Raw genomic sequence first — 23,391 nt, 5'->3', positions numbered from 1 at the left:
TCCTAAGATGAAGCTATGGAGAGGTTTAGTAAGCTGCCAAAGGCTGCCCACTAGTGGTTCGTGGAGCTGAGATTCACACCCATGTCTGTCTGATTCTAAAGCTCGTATTCATTTCTTTATTATCATACACAAGAACCACAAAGAATACCACAGGACAACTCAGTCTTGGAGCATTACCTCTTTGCAGGGACTCAAAGGCTGCCCCTGCACCCCCACATCTCTTACGCGCTGTTAAGTCCAGTGCTGGCCACACCATGAAGATGCAGACCCAGCCAAGCTTAGCAGGATTCCATGATGAAAAGGGATCCCTACCATCCTCGGCTCCCGGACCAAAAAGCCTGGCCCTCACATCCACCAGCCACTTCACACATGCATCATCTTGGCCACAAGAGGAACAAGGTTGAAACACCAAAAAAAAAAAAAAAAAAAAGAGCGTTTGCTCAAGCAACTACACCCCGTCTGCCCCCGGTCCAGCTTCACTCTGAAGCTGACTCTTGATGCTCGTTCTCCCGACAGTCATTTCCACAATTACCTAAGGTCCAACAAGAGACAGCCCTCAGGAGAGGGGCGCTGCTGTAGATGGCGTGCATGTACATGAGGTGAACCATCAGCTCTGCCAGCCACCAATAGCAGAGGAGGCGACCCAGCCCCAGGGCAAAGGCCGAAAGGCTGGACTTCAGCGAGCAGTACTCTTGCTGCTGCATCTAAAGTAAAAACAAAAGAAGTCATTAGATTGCGTGTGGACTGTTTGCATCTTTCAAATAGTCCCCTAGACAATGTTTCTAGCATACTTCTCACAAATTTTATTCATATATCTACTAAAAGAGGATGTTTAGTTATTCATTGTTCTTAGGTGAAAAAGTCACACCCAAGACGGAAAACTCTGTCCCAGAGTAAGAACAGGGTGGGGCCAACAAGCTAGCCAAGAACCAAGATGGGTTCTGCATCCCTCCATCCCTGGCAACAGCCCTGCAAAAAGCCAGGGTGGAGGGCAAGATCTGATACAGTCTCTCTTCCTCAGGACTCTGGAGTCTCTTTGGGCCCAGGTGTCACCGGCCTGTCTTCATCCATCACCCACCCACGTGTAAGGCTGGTAAAAGTAAGGCCAAGTCAGGAAGGGGCACAGGACTGGTAAGAGAAAGGGAGAATGAGACACAGAACCTGGCAACAAGGAGAAAATGAGATGAGGGTGTGTCATCTTACCTGAAGTTGTTTTTGAAACAGGCAGAATAAACGCAAACAGGGACACTACATGGGACAAATCTCTGGCTCGGCCGGCAGTGCAGTGTAACACTTAAGAACATGGACTTTACAGTCAGAACTGGGATCCAATTCTAGCCCAAACCACACAGCTGTGTGATCCTGAACAGGTTACTTAATCTCCCTGAGGCTTGTTTCCCTCATATATAAAGTGAAAAAAAAAAAAAACTGTCATGACTAAATATGGTAACACAGAAGAGGTACTGAGTATAACACCTGGCATATAAAAAGCACTGGCAAATTGGTAGTATCTGATAAGTGATGTGCCTCCTACTGCCTTTCTTCACATTCTTCCCTCATGGCATCCCAGACTACTGGCTACAGGGCAGAATTAGGACACAGTTCAGAGCCAAACACCAAAGGTAAGAGAAAGAAGTTCTTATTGTTCAGAGTCACCAACAAACTACTGAGCTCACTCAATATGTGTGGACATATTGAGTCAAAGTAGCCAGGCTCTGGGTCTTGCTTGCCCCATTGCCTGCTGCTTAGGGACGCCCAATAGTTTAAAATACATAATAGACGCTGAAAGGCAGAAGCATCTTGTAAAATTTGCGTGAAGTCCATCAATTTCAGACTTACACCACTAGACAAACGTACAAAAACAAGAGAGAGCAGGTCAATTTCTGGATCTTGCTCTGACAAGATTTTATTAGACTGAAGCCTGCTATGTAATACAGAGGTGAATTTAATGCATAAATGATGAAGTAGAATCTGCAAACATTCGCTGGCAGAAGAAATGGGCTTGATTTAGCTTTTGACGGTTTGGGCTCAAGACACCACACAAACAGGTAAGGCCCATTCTTAGGGCCTCTTTGGCTTCCAGGCTCCTTGAACATCAAAGGCACAAGGAGTCCCGCTACAGTCAGGAGGAGTGAGAGGCAGTGCCCTCAGAGAGGAGGGGGAACCTGCACACCAGGGTGGGTATTTTTATTCCACGTTGACAATGCATTCTACCACTTCCGCAAACTGTCCTCCCACAGCAAGAAGCCAGCTGAAGAAATTCTGGCTGGCTCAGGAGCATTACAATAACCTGCACGAATGGTGTGCTCCCTTTCACCATCTGCTTGGGTAGCTGCACCAAGGAAAGCTCATTGGTTTAATATTTTCCATGTAAACTGATCAAACCAACAGGAATTTCCTTTTTCCATTACCTGTCCACAGATGGCCTTAGAAAGGTATTTTGCCGAGCCATTCCAACCTCCCTTGTTAGAACCAACAGTAACTGCTGGGAGGGATCTACCAGGTCACCTGGGAAGAGTTTTCCAGGAAGGAACACTGGGCATATGAGGGCTTTGCAGACCCATACAGATCACAGCCGAATGCAACCACAGCTGAACTATGTGACCCAATGCACGTCCCTTACCAGGCATAAACTGAGGGTGGTTTTCATTTGAATGCATACCATAAGTGCGCATGCTCTCCAAGACTGCATAAAGTCTACCACAATGGATCTGTAGGCCAATGGATGGATAAAACTCCAATGCAGAAACGCCTACCTGCCCAATCATTCATGTCTACATTATTGAATTGAGAAGAAAAGGAAATAACTCAAATGTCCAAGAGTAGGAGGCTGGTAAAATGCATGAGTGCACCTCAATATATTATGTAGCCGTTAAACTATTTTTTTCAATGTGTATAAATAATGAAAGACTGGAAAGATACACACCAAAATGGCGATAGTGACTGTACTCTTTTTGGTAGGATTTTTGGGTTGCTTTTAACAATTGGTTATTTTTTATTATCAAGGGGAAAAGTAATGGAACTTCACGATATCGTGAAGACTTTGGTCCTCTCTGCTTATGACCAAAGTAGAGGCAAGGTCCTCTACTTCTTCACCTTTCTAAAAACCATCTAGCTTCAGGATCTCCCCTGGGCAGCCCGAAATCCTCTATGGGTAAGTATTCTCTCTCTCTCTCCTACACTAGACCCATGTTTATTTCTCAACTTCCCACCTTGCTTGTTGATTTCTCAACTTCCCACCTTGCTTGTTGCTCAGTACCTATGTACTGAGTTCCTCTTTGTTCATTCTTTTCCAGCCCTCTAAAGCAAATTCATTTTGATCTAATTACCATCAGCAATTGAGGAAACAATTATGAACATAGTGTCCATTGGTCTGTGGAGGCTGGAAGAAGAGTTCAACTCAAGGCAATCAGCAGAGCTAAGACTGGAAGAGGCACCTACACCATTCCAGAGCACAGGTGGGCCTTTCTTGGTGCCACACTCTTGGAGGGAAGCAAGTCCCCGGCTGAATGTGATAATGGCCTCAAAAGCATTGTTGACAGAACGCAATCTTCAAACAACCAAATGTCCCCAGATTCTAAAAAAGCAGCTCTCTGCACGTGGCCTGTAGGCCCCTAAGCGCAAGCCTACCCTAGCACAGGTCCCCTGAAGACCAGCCCCGCACCTGAGGTCTCAGAGCATCACTAGGGGTGCAGCCCCAACCCACAGAGCCCCCCCCCCCCCCCGACCAGCCAGGCAGTCAGGAAAACATGTCTACCTAATCACCTCTTAGCTCCAGGCAATCACTGTTCAAGGTCAGTTCAGAGGACTGCCTTCGCTTCCCCAAACAATGTGCAGTCTAAAATGACACAAATATCTATAATTAAGGAGAAACATGAGGTGCATTTTGTGGCTGATTGGCTTCCCAATAATGGCTTACCTATTCTCCTCAGGGCAAAACTTCTCTACCCGGTTTAATAAGGTATAATTACGTGTCACCACTGGACCAGAAGGGCTGGACTCTTCTCCGCAATGCCCCCTTTTTTGATGCCAGATGCCTCCTCATTCCGAGTAACAGAAATGTCAATTCCTTAATCGTACAAGTGAATACAGGAGAAGGAAAACAATCCAGTTTCCTTCTATTCGCTTGTACTTAAAAAAGTTATTCATCTTTCTTTAGAATCATATGATTGCAGTCCATTTGTAACTTCAATCTAGTTGACTCCCTTTTAAAAAAATTCAGCATTTGTCCCTTGCTGATCCAGCAGGAATAAAAGACATGCCATACACAGCTCCCCTAATGAGCAGGGCTTCTCTCTTGCCTGTGTGCGAGCATTTCATTTCAGAAATCTCAAACCTCGGGGGGTGCCAACCATAAGACCATTGGAAACCACTATCAATGGGAATTTTTAGTTAAGACTCCACTAAAAAATACAAATTAACTCATCTGCCAAATGCATTTTAAAACATGTTATATTTTAAAACCTCATTTCATGCAAATTGCATAAAAAGGAATATTGAAGCCTTTCAAAGATAGTCTGATGATTAAAGATGACAGTTCTCAAAGATGAAAGGTTCTCTTCCTTCACACACTAATAATACATATGTTTAAGAGCACCAAACAAAAGCCTTCCCTGGAGCCAATGTTCGACTGTGCCAAATCTGCTCTAACCTCTACCCTTGGGTCAAGGGCACTGTAGCCAGGTGTCTTATTCCTTTGTAATGGAGGGCATCTCTCTAGTCCATGGTCACAGACTGCACCCCCTACTCCCAACAAAGCATTCGGTCATCAGCCCTGCCCTGCCCCTCCCCAGGCATCCAGACCAGGCCAGGGGTTTTCAGGGGTCTCTGTCACAACAGATGTACCTACAGCTGGTGCAGCTGCCACAGGACGAGGACCTCCAGACCCAGATGTCCACCGGGACACACGGCATCCTCTAACTCCTGTGGGACTGGCTGCCCAGCTGGCAGCAAGTCTCACGTCTGTACTCCTTCCACCCCAATCTGCATTCTCTTAGCCTCTCTTTGTTTCCGTGTTACCATCTATAAAGTAGTGGTAACAGTATCTCTCTCCGCCTGTGGCCTTGGTGATGAAGAAGCTGGCACATGCCAGGCCTGGCTGAGAGCAAGTGCTCAGTCCGTGTTATAACAGGTGGCCTCTAGAGCCAGAGCCCGCCCCAAACCCTGAGCAGCATGTCTGTGACATTGCCCGCCTGCCCAGCTCTCACAGGCCCCAGCCACTCAAGGGCTGGGCCCACCCCGGTACATGCGGCAACTGCCTACATCTCTCTCCCGAAGAGACAGAGTCAATACAACTGGCCTCTTCCAAGGCCAAGAATGGCCACTGCCCAGAATCCCCCACTGCTGTGCCCACCTACGTGACAGGTCACCCAGAGTCTTGGTTCTGGGCTGAACTGTATTAGTTCACAACCTTGGGAACTTCCTGGGGTAGAATCTAAAACTGGCCCATATACACAGAGGGCATGGAGAGACAGAAGAAAGAGGCAGGCCACTCCAGATTGGTAGGTGGCCAGTGTAATAAGCAGAGGAACTTCTATACAAGGCTGGGCTGTGGTGGCTGCAAGAACTCCACACCTGCCTACCAAATCTTAAAAGTTTATACAGAGGCCTTAACTAGGTTAAGTCACATATTCAGTCCAGAGGGTCTCGATGACACCCTATTCTCAAGTCTATGTCCCAGAAACAGCTCCTAGTGGGGAATGGTAGGCCAATTAATTGTACATTCTAAGGACAGGGGAAGGGGTGAGGAGCTCTGACTGCCTAGGTTCAGCTTGTGGGTCAACTAGCAATCACATCCTCTCCAAGACCTCCTCCAACAACCTACCCCAGAATTGTCACACACTTTCGGCTAATGACAACAATAACAGTAATCATTAATACTTCACAGTGCTTACACATTAAGCCATGTTACCTATACAAAATCATTTGATCCTGAGAACAATCCTATGAGGGAGATACTATTATTCTTCCTATTTCACTGATAAGGAAACTGAGTCACAAACAAGGTAAGCAATTCACCAAATGCTCCCTAGCCAAAGAGAAGCAGGAATTCAAACCCTGTAACAGTAGGGTTGGGCTCCAGGGTCTTTGCTCTTAACCATCATGCTCCCCTGGAGGCGGGGGGAGCACAGCCCTCAGCAAGGAAAAGCCCCCTGGCCCTACCACACTCAGACTCACTGTCCTGCCCCACACCAGCACCCCCCCCACCCCCTGCACAATTCCACCTGCTCAGGGAAAGATGTGGGGACCCCAGGCTCCAAGCTAAGTGAATAAACAAGCCTTGTGTGAAAGTGCCTCTGCTTGTTAACCTGCCCCCAGCCACAGAAGAAAAATAAACAGGGCATATGTTCCTGAAACTGCAAATGCCGTCTGAGAGGGCCTTCAAGTCAAGGCCCTGCAGCCTCTTAACAGGCAGATTTTTATCTGCTCACGATCAGTGTGCAAATCTCACATGCCTTACCTCACAGAGGACACCTCTTCTATGCTTCCCTCATCTTGTGTATGCAATTTACACACAAACAAACTGGGTGAAAGATACATTCTCCCCAGGGTGTGCCTAATACTGTCATTTTACCAACCAGAGTTTGCCCTTCCAGTTGGTTTCCACAATGGGGCTCCGCTGCCCCCTGGTGGCACAGCCTCATTCTCTGGCTCTCGCTGACCTGACCACGTAAGAACCATGTCAGTCAGTATTATCATTTTAGGTGACATTTATTCATTCACTCACACAAACGTTGCTTACAAGGTCTTCCAGTTGGCTTTCCTCCTCCCACTCTTGGGAGTGCAGTCCCTTCCTTCTTGGCCCCCCTGAAAGAATTCTTTCACTACTAGCTTTAGCTTCCTGGTTAACTGCTCCCCTTTGAGACACATTTCTCTCAAAGAAGGTAAGTGCCCCATAAGACCTTCTGTAACTGCAGAAACCTCTCGGCTGCTTTTACTTGTCCTGCAGCTTACTAAACATTTTGCCATTTCTACACCGACTTTCCTATGCATCTTCCCAGATCGTACAGAAATGTTTCAATTTGCCTTCTGAGTTTCCTGGTTTTAGCAAGTGCTACCATTTTGAAAGGAATGAAAAAAGAGGGGTAAGACAAAGATGCAACCAGAGTCCCTACAGGATGAAACCTGGAGGGCCTGAACCCACCCTGCACTTGGTCACCCCCACCCTCTGGCCCCCAACTCTACTGAGGAACTTAGGACAGTTCAACCCCTCAACCACCAGCAGGCATCAGAATCACCTGAAGGCCCATTAAATCCCATTGCTGGGCCCCACCCCCAAAATGTCTGAATCAGATCTGAGGTGGGGCCCAAGAATCCGCATTTCTAACAAGTTCCCAGGTGTTCCTCCTGCTGCTAATCCAAAGACCACACTTTGGGAACCACGGAGCTAGAAGATCAGCTGCCATCACTAACCACCTATCTTTCACACAATCATTTTAAACATAATTTTCAAACACAATCTTCAAATACTTCATGACAGAAGAATGATCCTATGTAACCCAAACTGAGGTATGAGAAACCGTATGCCAAACATGTATCTGCCTGGAATATCCACTTCACTTGAAGACTTATGGAGAAAAAAAAGTTAAATAATTTAACTGGCAATTTTAAAACTGTACATTGTTGTTATAATGCAGAAGTACACTTTTGAGTACAAGAATAACTTCGGGGGATTTTTTAAGACAGAATACGAGATTTTTAAGAACTCTGCTATTTTTCCAGGGGGCATCTGACATGCTCGCCTTTGGAAATATGCAACACTGCTGCTGGCCCTGCACTTTGAGCCCATTTCCAGGCATGTGTATGTGTACATGTGTGCGTGTGCATGTGCTGTTTTATGTGTACATGAGTTGTACTGCGTGTGTATATACATGTGGACATATGTATTAATATTCTCACCTCCATCAAGATTGTTTTGGTGACAGGAGGTAGGAATGTCCCTTGAGAAACACAGGCTTTAGGTATTATCAATTACTAAACTTTTATTAACTTCATGAACATGTTCCATGAGGCTAGCTATAGAATGAAAACAAAAATTCAAAGTAGGAGGGAAAATGAGATGGGAATGACATAGATAGCTTGATGGGAGCTTCAGACAAAGCTGTAGGGAAGCTGGGTCCTGGACAGAAACAGGCACTTGGACCCAAAAACACACTGTTACCTTGAAACTCTCTCTACCTGCACTCGGTTGGCTCATCTAGGTCCCCCTGAACAATTCCCAGGCGATGGCAGTTACTTCATAAGCAGTTTGTGACAATAAAGGAGAACATGATATTTTCCAACCAACAGCACAGATAGTATCTCTTTCTACTTTTCTAAGTACGACCACCAGAATCCATTTTATCTTTCCCTGGGACTTCCTGGCAGTGGATACCCACCCCTAAGTTCCTTTCTGTGCCCAGTTACTAATCCTGGTTTCCAGCACCCACTGAAGAGTCAGGGTGGGGGGTTCCTAGAGCCAACATGCCCCAGAGACAGGCTGATCTGTATTTCAAATACTTATTTCTCCTAAGTATTTCATTTGTTACCTAAGAAGTCACAACAGAAACGTGTCTTAAATTTGTGGGCACCTCAGAATGAAAAGCCTCAGGAGTCTCATGGATGGCCATGGCCAACAAGGACGGAGTACCAATCCAGTCCCCCCACGGGCTCTACCTGGGTGATGAACTCTGGGAAGCTGAGGATGGGCCCGTTGTGGAAGACGGGGTAATAGAAGACGTAGGCCACCAGCCAGGGAAAGGAGTAGAAGCTGTTCTCAGTCTCCTGCCAGCAGAACTCGAGGCTGAAGCTGGTGTAGTACAGGCAACGCACGGTCAGCGTGAACTGCAGCAAGTAGTACTCGTTCTCCGTCTGGTACCACCCTCTCTGCAAAGTCACAAGAAGAGGACAACTCTGGAGTGTCAAGGAGGGATGCCACCCGGTCCCCTGGGAAGGAGACTGCTTCCACAGAGAGAGCAGCTGTACCATACAGGGGGTTTCTCCACCACTGGGAAGCAGGTAGATCTCAGTGGGAATGGAAACCAGGAGTTAATGAGCAGTGGGCGGAAGAGCGTCTCTAACACCGCTCATCTACTTAGCGTTAGGCCTCGTGTGCGGTGATGAGAGTTTGCCCAGATATGCATCAGATTCATCCAGTGGGGGACATGGAGATGAGCTACAGCCAGTGGATACTTGGACAGTTCTTCCAACAATACTGAAGGCAAAGAGAGGCTTATAAATGTCACATGGGATTCCTGTGTTCAACATATTTTTCCTTTTGCTCTTCTGTTAATCTGGCTCCACATGCAGTTGAGAACTATTTGCCAAATAAGCTTTAGAAACACAGTCAAGAAAAATAGTCCTTGCCCTCGAGGTGTCTAAATTCCCACACAGCAGATAGGCATGTAAGTATATAATTACAATGCAGCACGAGATAAGACATAACAAGCATGTACTAAAAGATGTATGAAATAAAAGACAAGAAGCAAATGCGGTAGAATCTTAACAGTACTAGGTGGAGTAAAATTTGGATCATTTTATAATCTTTATGTTTTTATATTTGCCATTATATATATTGCCTTTTTAATGAGAAGAACAAGTTATGAGAATACAGACAAGATATAATGGGGGACAAAGAAAGGAATAGTTAATGTGATCCATGGGAGGACTTTTACAACTTTACACAGAAAAACCAACCAGTGAAGAGTTTCTATTGCATGTCTGAGCCTTCAGCAGCCACTGAGAAAGACTAGAAGAACTGCAAGTGCAAGCATGGAAACCCAGGGCTCCTGAGTGGCTCGGTGGGTTAAGCAGGTAAGCGTCCGACTTTGGCTCAGGTCATGATCGGCTCAGGTTCACTGGTTTGAGCCCCACCTCAGGCTCTGTGCTGACAGCTCAGAGCCTGGAGCCTGCTTCTGATTCTGTGTCTCCCTCTCTCTCTGCCCCTCCCCTGCTCGTTCTCTGTCTGTGTCTCTCTCTCAAAAATAAACATTAAAAAAAATTTTTTTTAATAAAAAAGCATGGAAACCCAAAGCAAGTAGCTTCTGCTCATTTCTTTCCCTTGGGCAGTATTTTTCAAACCTCTAGTCTGCATAATAAATAGAATGTTTAGTCACTACCAACATCCATAACTGATGCTAACTATTGCCACACAAATGATAATTATGATTGGAGTCTGTTTTGTATATTTTCCAGGTCCCCAAAAAGTTAGGTGTGAATTATTTTTATTGCAGATCTATTTTTAAACCCATGTATTTAAATGATCACCTAGTTAATCATTGTGGGAAGTCTCTTTTGTTAAGATGGAGACACTACCCTTTCTCTCACAAGTCCAGATTTTGACATATGTGCTTAAAGTGTTAGCCCCAATCCGTTGGTGAGAAAAATTAAAATAGCGTAACAGGAAATGCCACTGAATTTTCAAAATGCTACAGTTTTTACAAAATCACTCAACATATATCATGTTATCAGAGGCTCAGAGAAACTCCACGTGGAAGATAGAGCACATACTACTTCCACTTTGAAAATGATGAAATTGAGACTCAGGTTAAATGACTGCCTCCAGTTTCAAGAGTAGGAAACACAGCTACTAGAAGAGACATGGAACCAAGTCATCCACTGGCTCATCTTTCCTGCAACTGTGCCGACCCACAGTGCGTAAGTGCTACCACCTAAGCCAATGGATGAATGATCATGTGAACAAGAGTAAGGATACCACGATACCACAATACCACAAGACTTTCAGTGCCACAATGACTAAAGAAAGAATATCAAAACTTCCCAAGGTTTTCTGTGCAAGGAAAATACCTTCCTTATCTGTTGCAGGGACTATCATGGGTACTGCAGGAGATGAGGCATGTGGAAGTTCCCCATAAATTGTAGAGCACTCTACAGATGATTTTTTTGTTAAATGCATAGAAGACTATTGCTTTCTTTTCCTGTTGCTCCTTACCCTCTGTTCCTATGACATCTGGCACCATCCATGCCTACCCACACTGGGAAAAGAGGTAGAAGGTCAGCCCTGGGCAACCTTAGAGGGCTAAGACAGGGTCAGACACAAAAGACAAGATTCCAGAAGGCAACACACCAGGATTCACATGCATCAACCCCATATGGTCACTAGAGGGACCCCCACCATGATTCTTCAATTGACTCTTGGCTGAAAGCAAAGGCATCTACCCAATGGGAGCACTTCTAAAGGGGCCTTCTTCTCAAGGGTAAAACAGAGACACTTACCTTAACTTCCTCCACATCTTGCAGCCTCAGTGTGGTGAGCAGGAAGAGAGAACAGAGCCATGACAGGAGCTGCGACTGGAACTGGGCCACGCAGAAGGAGATGAGGGTGTGGAGAAAAATTATGGCCGTGCCTTGGGCCCCCAGAACACACCAGGAGGCCCACATTCCATAAGCCCCCAGGATCCAGGGTCTGTGCTGCAGACAGGGAGGGACACAGTGAGAGACACACAGAGGGAGAGGGCAGAGAGGAAAAGAGAAAAGAGTGAGTGAATGGGTATTGCTATTAAAGGTTCTACATAGATGCATAATGCTTACTGATCCATTAACCAAACTATTCTCACTGCCCTGGGGATTTAGTGAAACCCAAACAGGTTTCAGAAGGACCTTCCACATTAGCCCTAAAGTGACGGCTGCCTACCCTAGAACTCCACCAGATCCACCCAGAAGGAGCCACTTTCCTGCCTTCAGCCAAAGCCACCCAGACCACTGGATCCTACAACAAGATATTGAGCCGACTTTTCAAAAGACACTATGGAAGCCAGAAGCCCGTTGGGAAAACCACCAGCCCAGAACCCTGCGTACACCATCCTGCAAATGTGAAGGTAAAAGAAAGTATTTGTACACATTTCTCAGGTGTTTGATTGAGACAGTTGAGCCAACCAAACCACAAACGGCTTTCTAAGGTCCAAACCAGATTTCTACATTGAAATATCTCAGTGTATTTTTACTAACGTATTGTTTACTGTTTACAGAAAAAGTATATCTTACCTGCTTTATACAATATTGAGGCCTTTGTATAGTCAATCTGATTGGCATGTTCATTCGCATTTTAGGAGAATCAGAATGTCGTTCTATCCAATTATAAAGTTTTATAATTACTGACAGTAAATAACTAAATGAATATGCCTTTGCTTTTATGACATATTCTTGGTCATATCTGGCTGATAAATCCTTACTTAAAACCACAATACTGTTTTAACATTGTTAGAGAGGCAACGTATTATAGGGGTTTCATTACTCAAGCTTTGAAGTCCAACTGCCCAAATAAATCCTGGTATCCCCATTAACTACCTGTGTGACCCCAGGCAAGTGACTTCATCTCTCCATGCCTCAGTTTTTTCATATGTACAATTAGGATAAGGGCATGTACTTCATGAGGATTAACTTAATGCATGTAAAACACTTTCCACAGTGTCTGCATACATAGTAAGAACATGACCAATACTAGTTGTCTAGTCCTAGAGGGGGATACAACGGGTCTTTCTGGTGTACATTTAAAAATATGGTTTCCAGGAATACACCACATTGAAAAGTTGGGAATGCTTGAAATAGGTCTCCTTGTGAAAACATGAAGAATTCCTTAAAACAAAGACGGATGTGGACCACAAACTGTAAATCTCATCCTTACATGCTAACTCTTCCAAAATATTGCCAAAGTACCATCCCTTCCCAAACCTATGCTCCAGCCCAAGAGAGAACATTTTGGGGTTTTTTTGTTTTTTTTTTTTTAATTTTTTTCAACGTTTTTATTTATTTTTGGGACCGAGACAGAGCATGAACGGGGGAGGGGCAGAGAGAGAGAGGGAGACACAGAATCGGAAACAGGCTCCAGGCTCCGAGCCGTCAGCCCAGAGCCCGACGCGGGGCTCGAACTCACGGACCGCGAGATCGTGACCTGGCCGAAGTCGGACGCTTAACCGACTGCACCACCCAGGCGCCCCAAGAGAGAACATTTTGAATGAGCAGCTAGGTCAGCCACTTTTAAGTTCCAAGAAAATCAGAGAAAACTGCAGTTCAGTTTTACTATTTTTCCATCCTACTGCCCACAGAAAACAGCTACATAAATTTGCTTCAGATTTTCCCCCAAATACTCACCTTTGGGCAGAGTCCATTTATAAGAAACAAGGTCGCCAAAGACCATTTTAGGAAGTAGTTTCAACAAATGAGAAAAAAAAAAAAAAAAGGTTTTTCCAACATAATCCACAGCTTTTACCACCAGGAATCCTTTTCCACGCACACATGGCAACGTACATACACACAGCTACACTTTTATTAAGCGTTATTTGACCCATTTGGAAGAAGCCTGTTTGTTTGGCTTTCATTTGGGAACTTAACCAAAGACTAAGGGGCTTCAATTTGGAAAAAGCTGAAGGAGATTCTCTGGTGAATTTAACTGTGCCCACCAAAGCTACCGTACAGGCCCACATGTTTGTCCCCAATTCACACCCCCCACTGTCTTCCTCTTGCCATCTAGGACAGGCAGACCACATTTAATACCATTCTAAGGAAGCACAGAAAACACTCTCACGTTGCCTTCATGTTCTCCACTAGCCCTCATATTATCTACTCATTCTCCCCAGGGGGTCGAGGCATCCATGGCAGACAGGTGATGTAAAGAAAAAGATAAAAATAATACCTACTTTTTAAAAACTTCTATAAATTAGGGGGTGCCTGGGTGGCTCAGTAAGTTGGGCATCCAACTCTTTTTTTTTTATTTTTTTTAGTGTTTATTCTTATTTTTGAGGAAGAGAGAGACAGACAGACAGAACACAATCAGGACAGGGGCAGAGAGAGACGGAAACACAGAATCTGGAGCAGGCTCCAGGCTCTGAGCTGTCAGAACAGAGCCCGACACAGGGTTCAAACTCACGAACTGTGAGATCATGACCTGGGATAAAGTCGGACACTTAACCAACTGAGCCACCCAGGCACCCCAGTTAAGGATCCAACTCTTGATTTTGGCTCAGGTCATGATCCCAGGGTTGTGGCAGCTGGAGAGGGGCTAGAAATGGAAGAGTGACCCTGCCCACCCATACAAGCTGCATCTGGATGGCCTGAGGAAGGGGTCTTTCCCCAAGTGCTTCAAAGACCATTTTCATATGCAAAGGCCTAGGGAGGCCTGTTTCACCGATATCTACTCCAAAAGTGCTTCTGTATTTATCAAACTTTTGTCTACCTCTTTAGTGAAAATGCTTAAGTAGCAGGTATTAAGCTTCTGACACCAAATATGCTGGGAACTACCTAACGTTTCAAAAATCAAAAATAAAATGGGTTATGTTTTATTCAAAAACAAGACTTCTCATTCCTTGCCAGAAGGACTTTAAGACTTTTTCCCCCAAGCTTTCGGGGCAACCTGGGCAGATACACAGTTTTGATCACACACATAATCTATGTCAAGCTCAAGTTTTAAAAAATCCACCTAAGAGTCAACAAAATCCCAGTTTGTTTAAATTAAGTAATGATTATGACTGGAAATTATGGGCCACTTGAGAAGAAGGCACAAAGAATCATTTTGATCAAGTAAAGTACACAAAACATGAGCTTAATTTAAAGCTGGGCTGTGATGTTTCTAAGTTAGAAATTTAAATTCTAATTCTATACAATGCTTTTGAGATTTTTGAGATAGTTGTAGATTCACCTGCAGTTATAAGAAATAATACAAAGTGGGGCGCCTGGGTGGCGCAGTCAGTTAAGCGTCCGACTTCAGCCAGGTCACGATCTCGCCGTCCAGGAGTTCGAGCCCCGCGTCAGGCTCTGGGCTGATGGCTCAGAGTCTGGAGCCTGTTTCCGATTCTGTGTCTCCCTCTCTCTCTGCCCCTCCCCCGTTCATGCTCTGTCTCTCTCTGTCCCAAAAATAAGTAAACGTTGAAAAAAAAAAATTAAAAAAAAAAAAAAAGAAATAATACAAAGAGATCCCCCCTCCTACACTTCACCCAGTTTTTCCCAATGGTAATATTTTGCAAAACCATACCATATCCAGCGAGGATATTGACATTGCTGCAATCCACCAAATTTATCCAGGTTTCCCCAGTTTTGCTTGTACTCCTTTGTATGTGTGTGTGTTTAGTTCCATATAATTTTATCACAGGTATAGGTTCAGTCTCCACCACAGTAAAGATACGTAACATCTTATCTTTACAGATGGAGGTAAATAGTTCTATCACCATAAGGATCTCTTGTGTTGCCCTTTTGCAACTACCTCCTTCCCACTCCCTTTATCCCACATCCTTAACCCCTGGAAACCACCACCATCTTCCCCATTTCTAAAATTTTACTTGAAGAATTGTATGCAACCTTTGGGATTGGCTTTTTTCACTCAGTGTAATTCCCTGGAGACTCATCAAGTTGCTGAGGGTATTTAAAGTTTGCTCCTTTTTACTGCTGTGTAGTATTCCATGTTACGGATGTCTCACCACTTATTTAACCATTCACCTGTAAAAGAACATCTGGGTTTCCAGTTTTTTGTTATTCTGAACAAAAGTGATATAAACATATGTGTACAGTTTTCTGTGTAAAAATAAGTTTTTATTTCTCTGGGATAAATGCCCAAGAGTGCATTGTTTGGGTTGCATGGTAGTTGCATGTTTAGTTCTAGAAGAATCTGCTAAACAGCATTTCCACCAGGAAGGTATGAGTGCTCCATTTTATTCCCGTCCTCACCAGCATCTGGCACTGTCACTAGGTTTCATCTGAGCCAGTCTGCCAAGTGTGCAGTGGTATCTCACTGTGGCTTTAATTTGCATTCACAAATCTCTTTCAAAAAGCATCAAAGTGTGAGCAACCTGAAGCTCGAGAGTAAGACAGGCTGGGCAAACTTTGTTGAGGTATAGGACTTTCCTGACCCCCTTCACTCACCTTATTCCAGGCTCTTCAGTTTCTAACAGAAGATGAAAAGGCAGGTAAGGGAAGAGAAGAAACTTTTAAAAGTCTAGCAAACAATCAGAAAGAAACTACATTTCTGTGACAGTTGACAAAATGGCAAACTGAGAATGCAGTAGCCTTCCTCATGGGACACAGTGCTTCCCGCCCCAGACTGAAGTAGGTCGGCCACCTGCCCTCTGCTCCCACTGCTCCCTGTGTCTATGCTGAACTATTTCTCAAGATGGCCCATTGTGGACTCTCTGCTTGATAGTCCCCCTTCACAGGCTAATATCCTGCCTTGTTCAAATTACAGTAATATAAGCCCAGAATCTAACATGGTGCCTAGCATATAGCAAGCACTCCATAAATGCGGGATAAACGAATGAATGGTGGAACAGTTGGGTGGGTACATGGGTAGATATGGTCGAAGGATATGCTTCCCCAAGTCTTTGGACTTAACCTAGTAGTTATGACTAACAAGAAGTTAGCACCAAAATTTGGGGCTGTTTAGTCCACTAACATGAAAATCTGCTGTTTTCCAAGGTCCCTACTTATACCGCTTAACCCCTTATAAACAAAGGCTGCTTTGCCAGTGCAGATGGAACGGAGGGAGTCACCTGACCTCTCCCTGCCTACTGTCTGTTTTCCATCACAGGGGTCTCTTACAACTCTACCTGTGCTGGGGGAAATCTCAAATAGTTTACAACCGATAGGGCACAGGCACCAAGCTATGAAAGCAGACATCTGTGATAGAATCTGTTGCTCATCACCCCACCCACTGGGGTGGGGGGGTTGTTCAGAGAGACGAACCCTAAACTGGTGTGTTTCCAAGACTGAAATCACCACCCCTGAGGAAAAACTATGCACTCGCCCTCCTTTTCTTCAAATCTTCTTCACTGGGAGTCAAGACCCAGCCACAAGATGAGCTGACTGGCAATGCCCCCTCTTACAGCATCCTTACTTTTCTCCCACTTCAGCTTGTTCTATGCTGCAGGCACCGAATGATAAAAGGATGTGCCTGTGTGGTTCCCTCATTAGCTTAGCTCCATCGGGAAGAGCAAAAGGGTAAAGCCTTGGTGAGGACAACTGTTGGCAACTATACCAGGTTTTGCTGTCTATGAATTCTTTTTGTACATCTGCCCAGAAACCACTCAGTGGGGGCAGTTGTTTGAGAAATAAGTAAAGTCAATCAATAATCCTTATGTATGCCATAATTTATTACATACTACATCAATTGCAGCTGCTACTAAAAAATATAGTTATATATTTTGGGGAGGGATATATATACATGTGTATATGTATCTGTATATATATATATATATATATATACACACACACACATATATATACACACATACATATATATACACATACACACATACACACACACACACACACACACACACACACACACACCTATCCCCAAACAAAGAGGGAAAACCCAAAACCATCCCAGAGTCCCAACAACCACATTCTAGCTGCTTCTCCTGGGAGCAAAGGCCAGTGGGCCCAAACAAAGCCAATTCCATCCCTCCTTAGATATGCACTGATGGAGGAAGAAGAGTCTGGTTAACACAAGAGATTCCTATTAGGTGTGTGGTTTCAATAAGATGCTGGCAGAGAACACTGTTGACCGCAGCCTTCCAGAGGTTAGTTTCCTCACTTCAGCCAACGCCACGGAACCACGCTTTTCAGTCCTGTGGCTGATGAGCTCAGCTGGTCAGGGCCCGGTGCTAATAATGTGGGTTCTGCCAGTCAGAGGTACAGTGAAAACGTCGCTCTGTGGTTAGCAACAGCAGCCACCCTCAGCCCCCACACCAGGCCAGCCCTCTCAAAAGGTTCACACAGGGATATTTTTAGCTCTGAGGGCAGAGAACACAATGTCTCAGGTGGTAGCAAGGCCACAGGGGTGTTCAGGAAAGGAGGCAACTGTCTGACCCACCCAACACACAATCCAGTCATAACAAACCCACAGCCAAAGCTCAGAGCCATTACTCAGCCTCCCCTCCCAGGGTACCGGTCCTTGGTCCAGTCTCGCCAAAACCCGGAGAGAAAGCCCTGCCCAGAGAAAAGGCATTTAACCTTGTCCAAGGAGCTCAGTGGAAAGTTTTAGGACCTGTCCTGGAGAAGAGAAGGGAAGGGAAGGGAAGGGAAGAGAAGAGAAAAAAGGAAATCACACTGTTGAACCTCATCTGCCTCTCTCTGGGAGGAGCTGGGCCACCAAAGGAAGAGATGAGATGCGATAGTAGTTGGAGATGGGAAGCATCCTTGAGGGCTTAGGGGTTGGGCCAGGGAGAACTGCAGACATACTAACATGCCATCTGTGCAGGTGCTGTCTGTCCATAACTCATGGCGCCTCTGGAAACGGGGGAATAAAGACAAGTATAGCCCAAATCTTCCACCATAAGTCCCCAAAACATCGACCATCTGGAACACTTGGCCCAGGTGGTGAAAGCACGAAGCTAATGGGGCCAAAGCTGTGGTTCATACTTACACATCAGGGCCAAGCAGACTCAGACAAAGAGAGCACTGTGCTCCAGCCACAAGCAGAACCCTGCCCACTGGCTGTCGCACAAAGCAAGCCTGTGGTTGAGAGGAGGGGATGGGAGAGACACACACACAGATGACTCAGTGCACACTTGGCAAGGAACACCGCCTCCTGACTTTGCATATGATGTGCTCTGCGGATGTAAAGTCCACCTGTCCCCCTGGGCCTGGTAATGAAATGCCAGAAGCCAAAAGAAGCAAACCCTTCCACTTCCTTCAAACTGCAGCTCATGAGCACCTCCTGGGAGGTCTTCCCTCACACCTCCAGGCACAGGTGCCCACTCCTCCTCCCAGGATCCCAACCCACCAGTACATCAGGTCCACAATCAAGATCAGTGTTTGGTCCCCTCTTGTTCTCACCCAACTTCCCAGGGGGAAGGGCTGTGGCTCTCAATCCTTTCCCCCAACAACCCAAGCTTGAAAGAGGGTCAGAGACAGCAATAGCACTGCTAGGAATTTATCCAAGGGATACAGGAGTACTGATGCATAGGGGCACTTGTACCCCAATGTTTATAGCAGCACTCTCAACAATAGCCAAATTATGGAAAGAGCCTAAATGTCCATCAACTGATGAATGGATAAAGAAATTGTGGTTTATATACACAATGGAATACTACGTGGCAATGAGAAAAAATGAAATATGGCCTTTTGTAGCAACGTGGATGGAACTGGAGAGTGTGATGCTAAGTGAAATAAGCCATACAGAGAAAGACAGATACCATATGGTTTCACTCTTATGTGGATCCTGAGAAACTTAACAGAAACCCATGGGGGAGGGGAAGGAAAAAAAAAAAAAAAAAAAAGAGGTTAGAGTGGGAGAGAGCCAAAGCATAAGAGACTGTTAAAAACTGAGAACAAACTGAGGGTTGATGGGGGGGTGGGAGGGAGGGGAGGGTGGGTGAGGGGTATTGAGGAGGGCACCTTTTGGGATGAGCACTGGGTGTTGTATGGAAACCAATTTGACAATAAATTTCATATATTAAAAAAAAAACAAAAAAAATAAAAAATAAAAAATAAAAAAAGAGGGTCAGAGAAAGACATCCATGGGCAGAGTATAGGTATGGCTGAATAGGCAGCCTCTGCCCTCAGGGGCTTTAGAATCCCAAGACAGTTGCTTCCTCCCTTGAACACCCTAGAGGTGACTGCTCCCGGGAGCACACACAGACCAGTCACAGCACACAGCAAATACCAGCAGACCACAGCAGCAGCCACCACGTACTTGGCTTTTATCTTATACACGCATAACCTTGAAAAACATCAGACCCTCACCACCACCCCAAGAAGCAAGCAGCACCATCCCTATTGCACAAATGAACAGGCTCAAAGTTATCGACTAACTCGCTTAACACTGTGTGGCTTGAAAGCAGCAAAGCTGGGATTTACCCAAGTCCTTCCCACAACTACTCTGAAAACTGCCTAAGATAAAAAGAGTCTCAACTCAAAGTAACAAGCAAATTAAACGGAAGAACATCTATATCCTAACCTAGGTAGATTTCTGACGGTGGTCCATGCAAATGGGAGCTAAAAATGGAGGGAGTCTGGAAAGAGGGAGGAGCATCCGGTCAAGAGCATTCCTAAAGTTAATCTACATCTCAAATTCTCCAAGGGGCTAGATCTCCTCCCAGGGGTGGGGGAGGGGGGGGGAGTTGGTTCTTGAGGACAAGAAAACATCACTCTTTAGGCACAAAGCACAGGCATGCATATAGTACATAAAACGGACAGTATATCTGTGGTATTAAAATTTCACAGTAAGAAAGTCACAATCAGGAAAAGTTTTATGTAAAAAGACTCTGGAGGAACAGGGGTAGTGACAATGAAAAAAAGCTACAGAAAACACTGATCTGTAGAAAGCAAACAAGAAATAGCAAGAGTAAGAGTGAGAGGCAAAGGAGACCAATCCGACGTGGCCACGTCAGTCTCCGTGCATGTGAAACAGTCAGTGTGCCCAAGGCACCCTCAGCTCTCCTTCTGCCCCACTTCACTCTTCCACATGTCCATTTACAGTATATCAAAAATCAAACACAGAGAAAGGAACGTTTATAAGATTTGTAAGGTATAAAGAATAATGAAATAGCACTGGCATACCCACCACCAGCTTAAGAGAAGACAAGGCTACATCAGTGCTTTAGAGGCTCCTGGGCATATGTCAATTATACCTCAATTAAAACAAGTCATAAACTGTCAAAGGGGAAAAGAGGGGTGGGCCTGCATTCCCCCCAATTCTATCCACTTCCCACCCCAACCAGACATAACCGCTATCCTGAATTTTAACAGTAATCTCATCTTTGTAAGCATATATGTGAATGTATCATTTAGTTTTGCACAATTCTGAGCTTTATAAACATGGGATCTTATCTGATGGATTCCTCTGCAACTAGCCTTATTACTAGCTCAATGTTGTGATCCAAAAATTCATCCATGTTGACAATTCTAGCTATGATTCAGTCCTTTCCATGGAATACGTTCAACTGTAATTCCTCCATTTCCCCATAACGGACACCTGGATTCCTTCTGGTTCTTCATTACAAACATCAATCACTGCAATGAATGGCCTGACTTGCCCCCTGACTGGCAAAAAGAGTTTCTCCAGAGACTATGTCAGAAGTAGCACTAGTAGCCTTGGGCTGTGCATCTCTTTGAAGTAATATATTACAAAGAAGCTGTACCAATACATATGCACAACCTTTCTGTATGAGTTCAGGTAGCTGTTATTTGATACAATCAGGATTTTTGTTTTGTGTTTGCTACGCTGGAAAGTGGGAAATGATACAGCTTTAAGATGTATTTGTTTGATTACTAAAAAAAAGTTGAACAGGTGTTCTAAGTTTACTGGTCATTTATGCTTCCTCTTCTGCAAATTCCTTTTCACATTTGTGCCATTTTTTTCTATTGGGTGATTTGTCTTTTTCTTAGGAAATTTCTTTATATATTCCAAATACTAATCCTCTGTCAGGTTGCAAACAACTCTATTAGTGACTTACCTTTTCACTTTCTTCGTTGTGTCTTTGGCTACATCCAAAGATGTACATTAATTATACACTGATGATTACACATAATTATACATTGAGAAGTTCTTATTTTAATGTAAACTTATCAATTGTTTTCCTTTACAGTTTTGTATTTTTTGGGTCTAAAGAAATCTTTCTCAACCCTAATATCAACAGATAGTCTAGATCACACTTGTAAAAGTTATATGCTTTTTTTTTTAAATCCTTAATCTACCTTGAAAAGGATTACGTGTCGTATGAGTTAAGTGTTCATTTCTTTTTAATATAGCTAAACAATTAGGTCAGCACTGCTTACTGAACTGTTCATCTTTTTTAATAATTTAAAAAAATTTTTTTAAACATTTATTTACTTTTGAGAGACAGAGCACAAGTGGGGGAAGGGTAGAGAGATAGGGAGACACAGAATCCAAAGCAGGCTCTAGGCTCTGAGCTGTCAGCACAGAGCCCTACACGGGGCTCAAACCCACAAACTGTGAGATCATGACCGGAGCTGAAGTCAGACGCTTAACCAACTGACCCACCCAGGCACCCCTGAATAGTTCATCTTTTCCACATAGATATGAAATGCCAATTCTGTCATAAATCAAGTTTCCATCTATGCATAGGTATTTTCTAAACTCTATTCTGTTCCATTGGTCTATTTGTCTATCCTGGTACCAATACAACAATGTCCTAATTATTATATCTTTGTAAGTCATAATTTCTGGTAAGGCATATCCTTTGATTTTGGTACCAATCTTATACTATCTTCATTAAATATACATTTCCTCCTTTTCTCTTTTCTGAAAAAGCCTGGTTAAGATTTAAGTCATTTGTGTCTGGATGTTTGGCAGAATTGGTTTATTACTAGTGGTTTTTTTATTTTTTTTAATTTTTTTATTTATTTTTGACAGAGACAGAGCATGAGTGGGGGAGGGGCAGAGAGACAGGGAGACACAGAATCTGAAGCAGGCTCCAGGCTCTGAGCTATCAGCACAGAGCCCGACGCGGGGCTCAAACTCACAGACTATGAGATCATGACCTGAGCCAAAGTTGGATGCTTAACTGACTGAGCCACCCAGGCGCCCTGATTACTAGTATTTTCTTAAATAGATTTGACTAGTGATTAAATTTCTTTTCATGGTTTTAGTAACTATCTGGTCTATTTCTTCATGAGTCAGTTTTGGTAAGTTATATTTCCAGCAATTTGTCTGCTTTGCCAAAGTTTTCAAGATTTTTGGTGTAAAGTTGTGCAAAATATATATCCTCTTACTATATTTTTTCATCAGCTTTTCCATAATATCGGTTATTTGTGCACTTTCTTTTTCCTTGACCAATCTTACCATTAATTTCTACTTTTATTTTTGTTGTTTTCTTCCTTCCTTTTTTCTGTTCTTTAACTTCTTAAACTGTATGTACTTTGCTCATTATTTTTCAGCCTTTCTTCTTAATAGGAATGTGTAGGATTATGGTTTCCAATTAAATACCATGCTAGCCACACCCTACAAGTTTTGATACATGTAGCATTTTTCATTTATTTCTAACTATTTTCTAACTTATAGTATGATGATCTCTTTTTGACCTACAAGTTATTTAAAAGTATGTTTTCTTTAATTTCTAAATGAGTTAGAGTTTTTAGGTCATCTCGTGTTACCGGTTTCCAAACTTAATTGCACTGGGATTAAAGAGAGTAACCTATATAGAACAGATATTTTGACATTTTGTTGAAAATACTTTGAAATGTGTTGAAATGTATGGTCTATATGTCATTAAATTTTATAAATATTCTGTGAATTCTCCAGTTGTTAGATATAATAATTTACACATATTTCTTATATCAAGCTCATTAATTATATTTTCCTTGTTTTTCTAAATGATATATTAGTCATGAAATTATGTTAAAACCTCTCCCTATAATCAAAATTTTTTAAGGTTTTTTTTTTGGGGGGGGGGGGGCGGGAGGACAGCAAGACCCAAGCAGGCTCTGTGCTGTCATCAAGGA

General features: G+C 43.9%; 1 protein-coding gene across 7 annotated transcripts in view; it reads right to left on the bottom strand.

Annotated features, from left to right (window-relative positions):
• Positions 1-23,391, bottom strand: part of HHAT (hedgehog acyltransferase) — a 321,149-nt gene that overhangs the window by 228,418 nt on the left and 69,340 nt on the right. For all 7 annotated transcript variants that reach the window (XM_040446368.1, XM_040446370.1, XM_040446366.1 and 4 more), the window contains 3 exons: positions 11,215-11,409; positions 8,656-8,865; positions 533-704 (listed from right to left, as the gene is read on the bottom strand). In XM_040446368.1, coding sequence (XP_040302302.1) covers positions 533-704; positions 8,656-8,865; positions 11,215-11,409 — 577 coding nt within the window. The remainder of the gene's footprint in view (positions 1-532; positions 705-8,655; positions 8,866-11,214; positions 11,410-23,391) is intronic.

The sequence above is a fragment of the Herpailurus yagouaroundi genome, unplaced genomic scaffold (genome assembly GCF_014898765.1).
Source record: "Herpailurus yagouaroundi ecotype Mexico unplaced genomic scaffold, PumYag 195, whole genome shotgun sequence".
Classification (NCBI taxonomy): domain Eukaryota; kingdom Metazoa; phylum Chordata; class Mammalia; order Carnivora; family Felidae; genus Herpailurus; species Herpailurus yagouaroundi.
The sequence above is the reverse complement of the archived record's forward strand: the minus strand, read 5'-3'. Positions and strand labels throughout refer to the sequence as shown.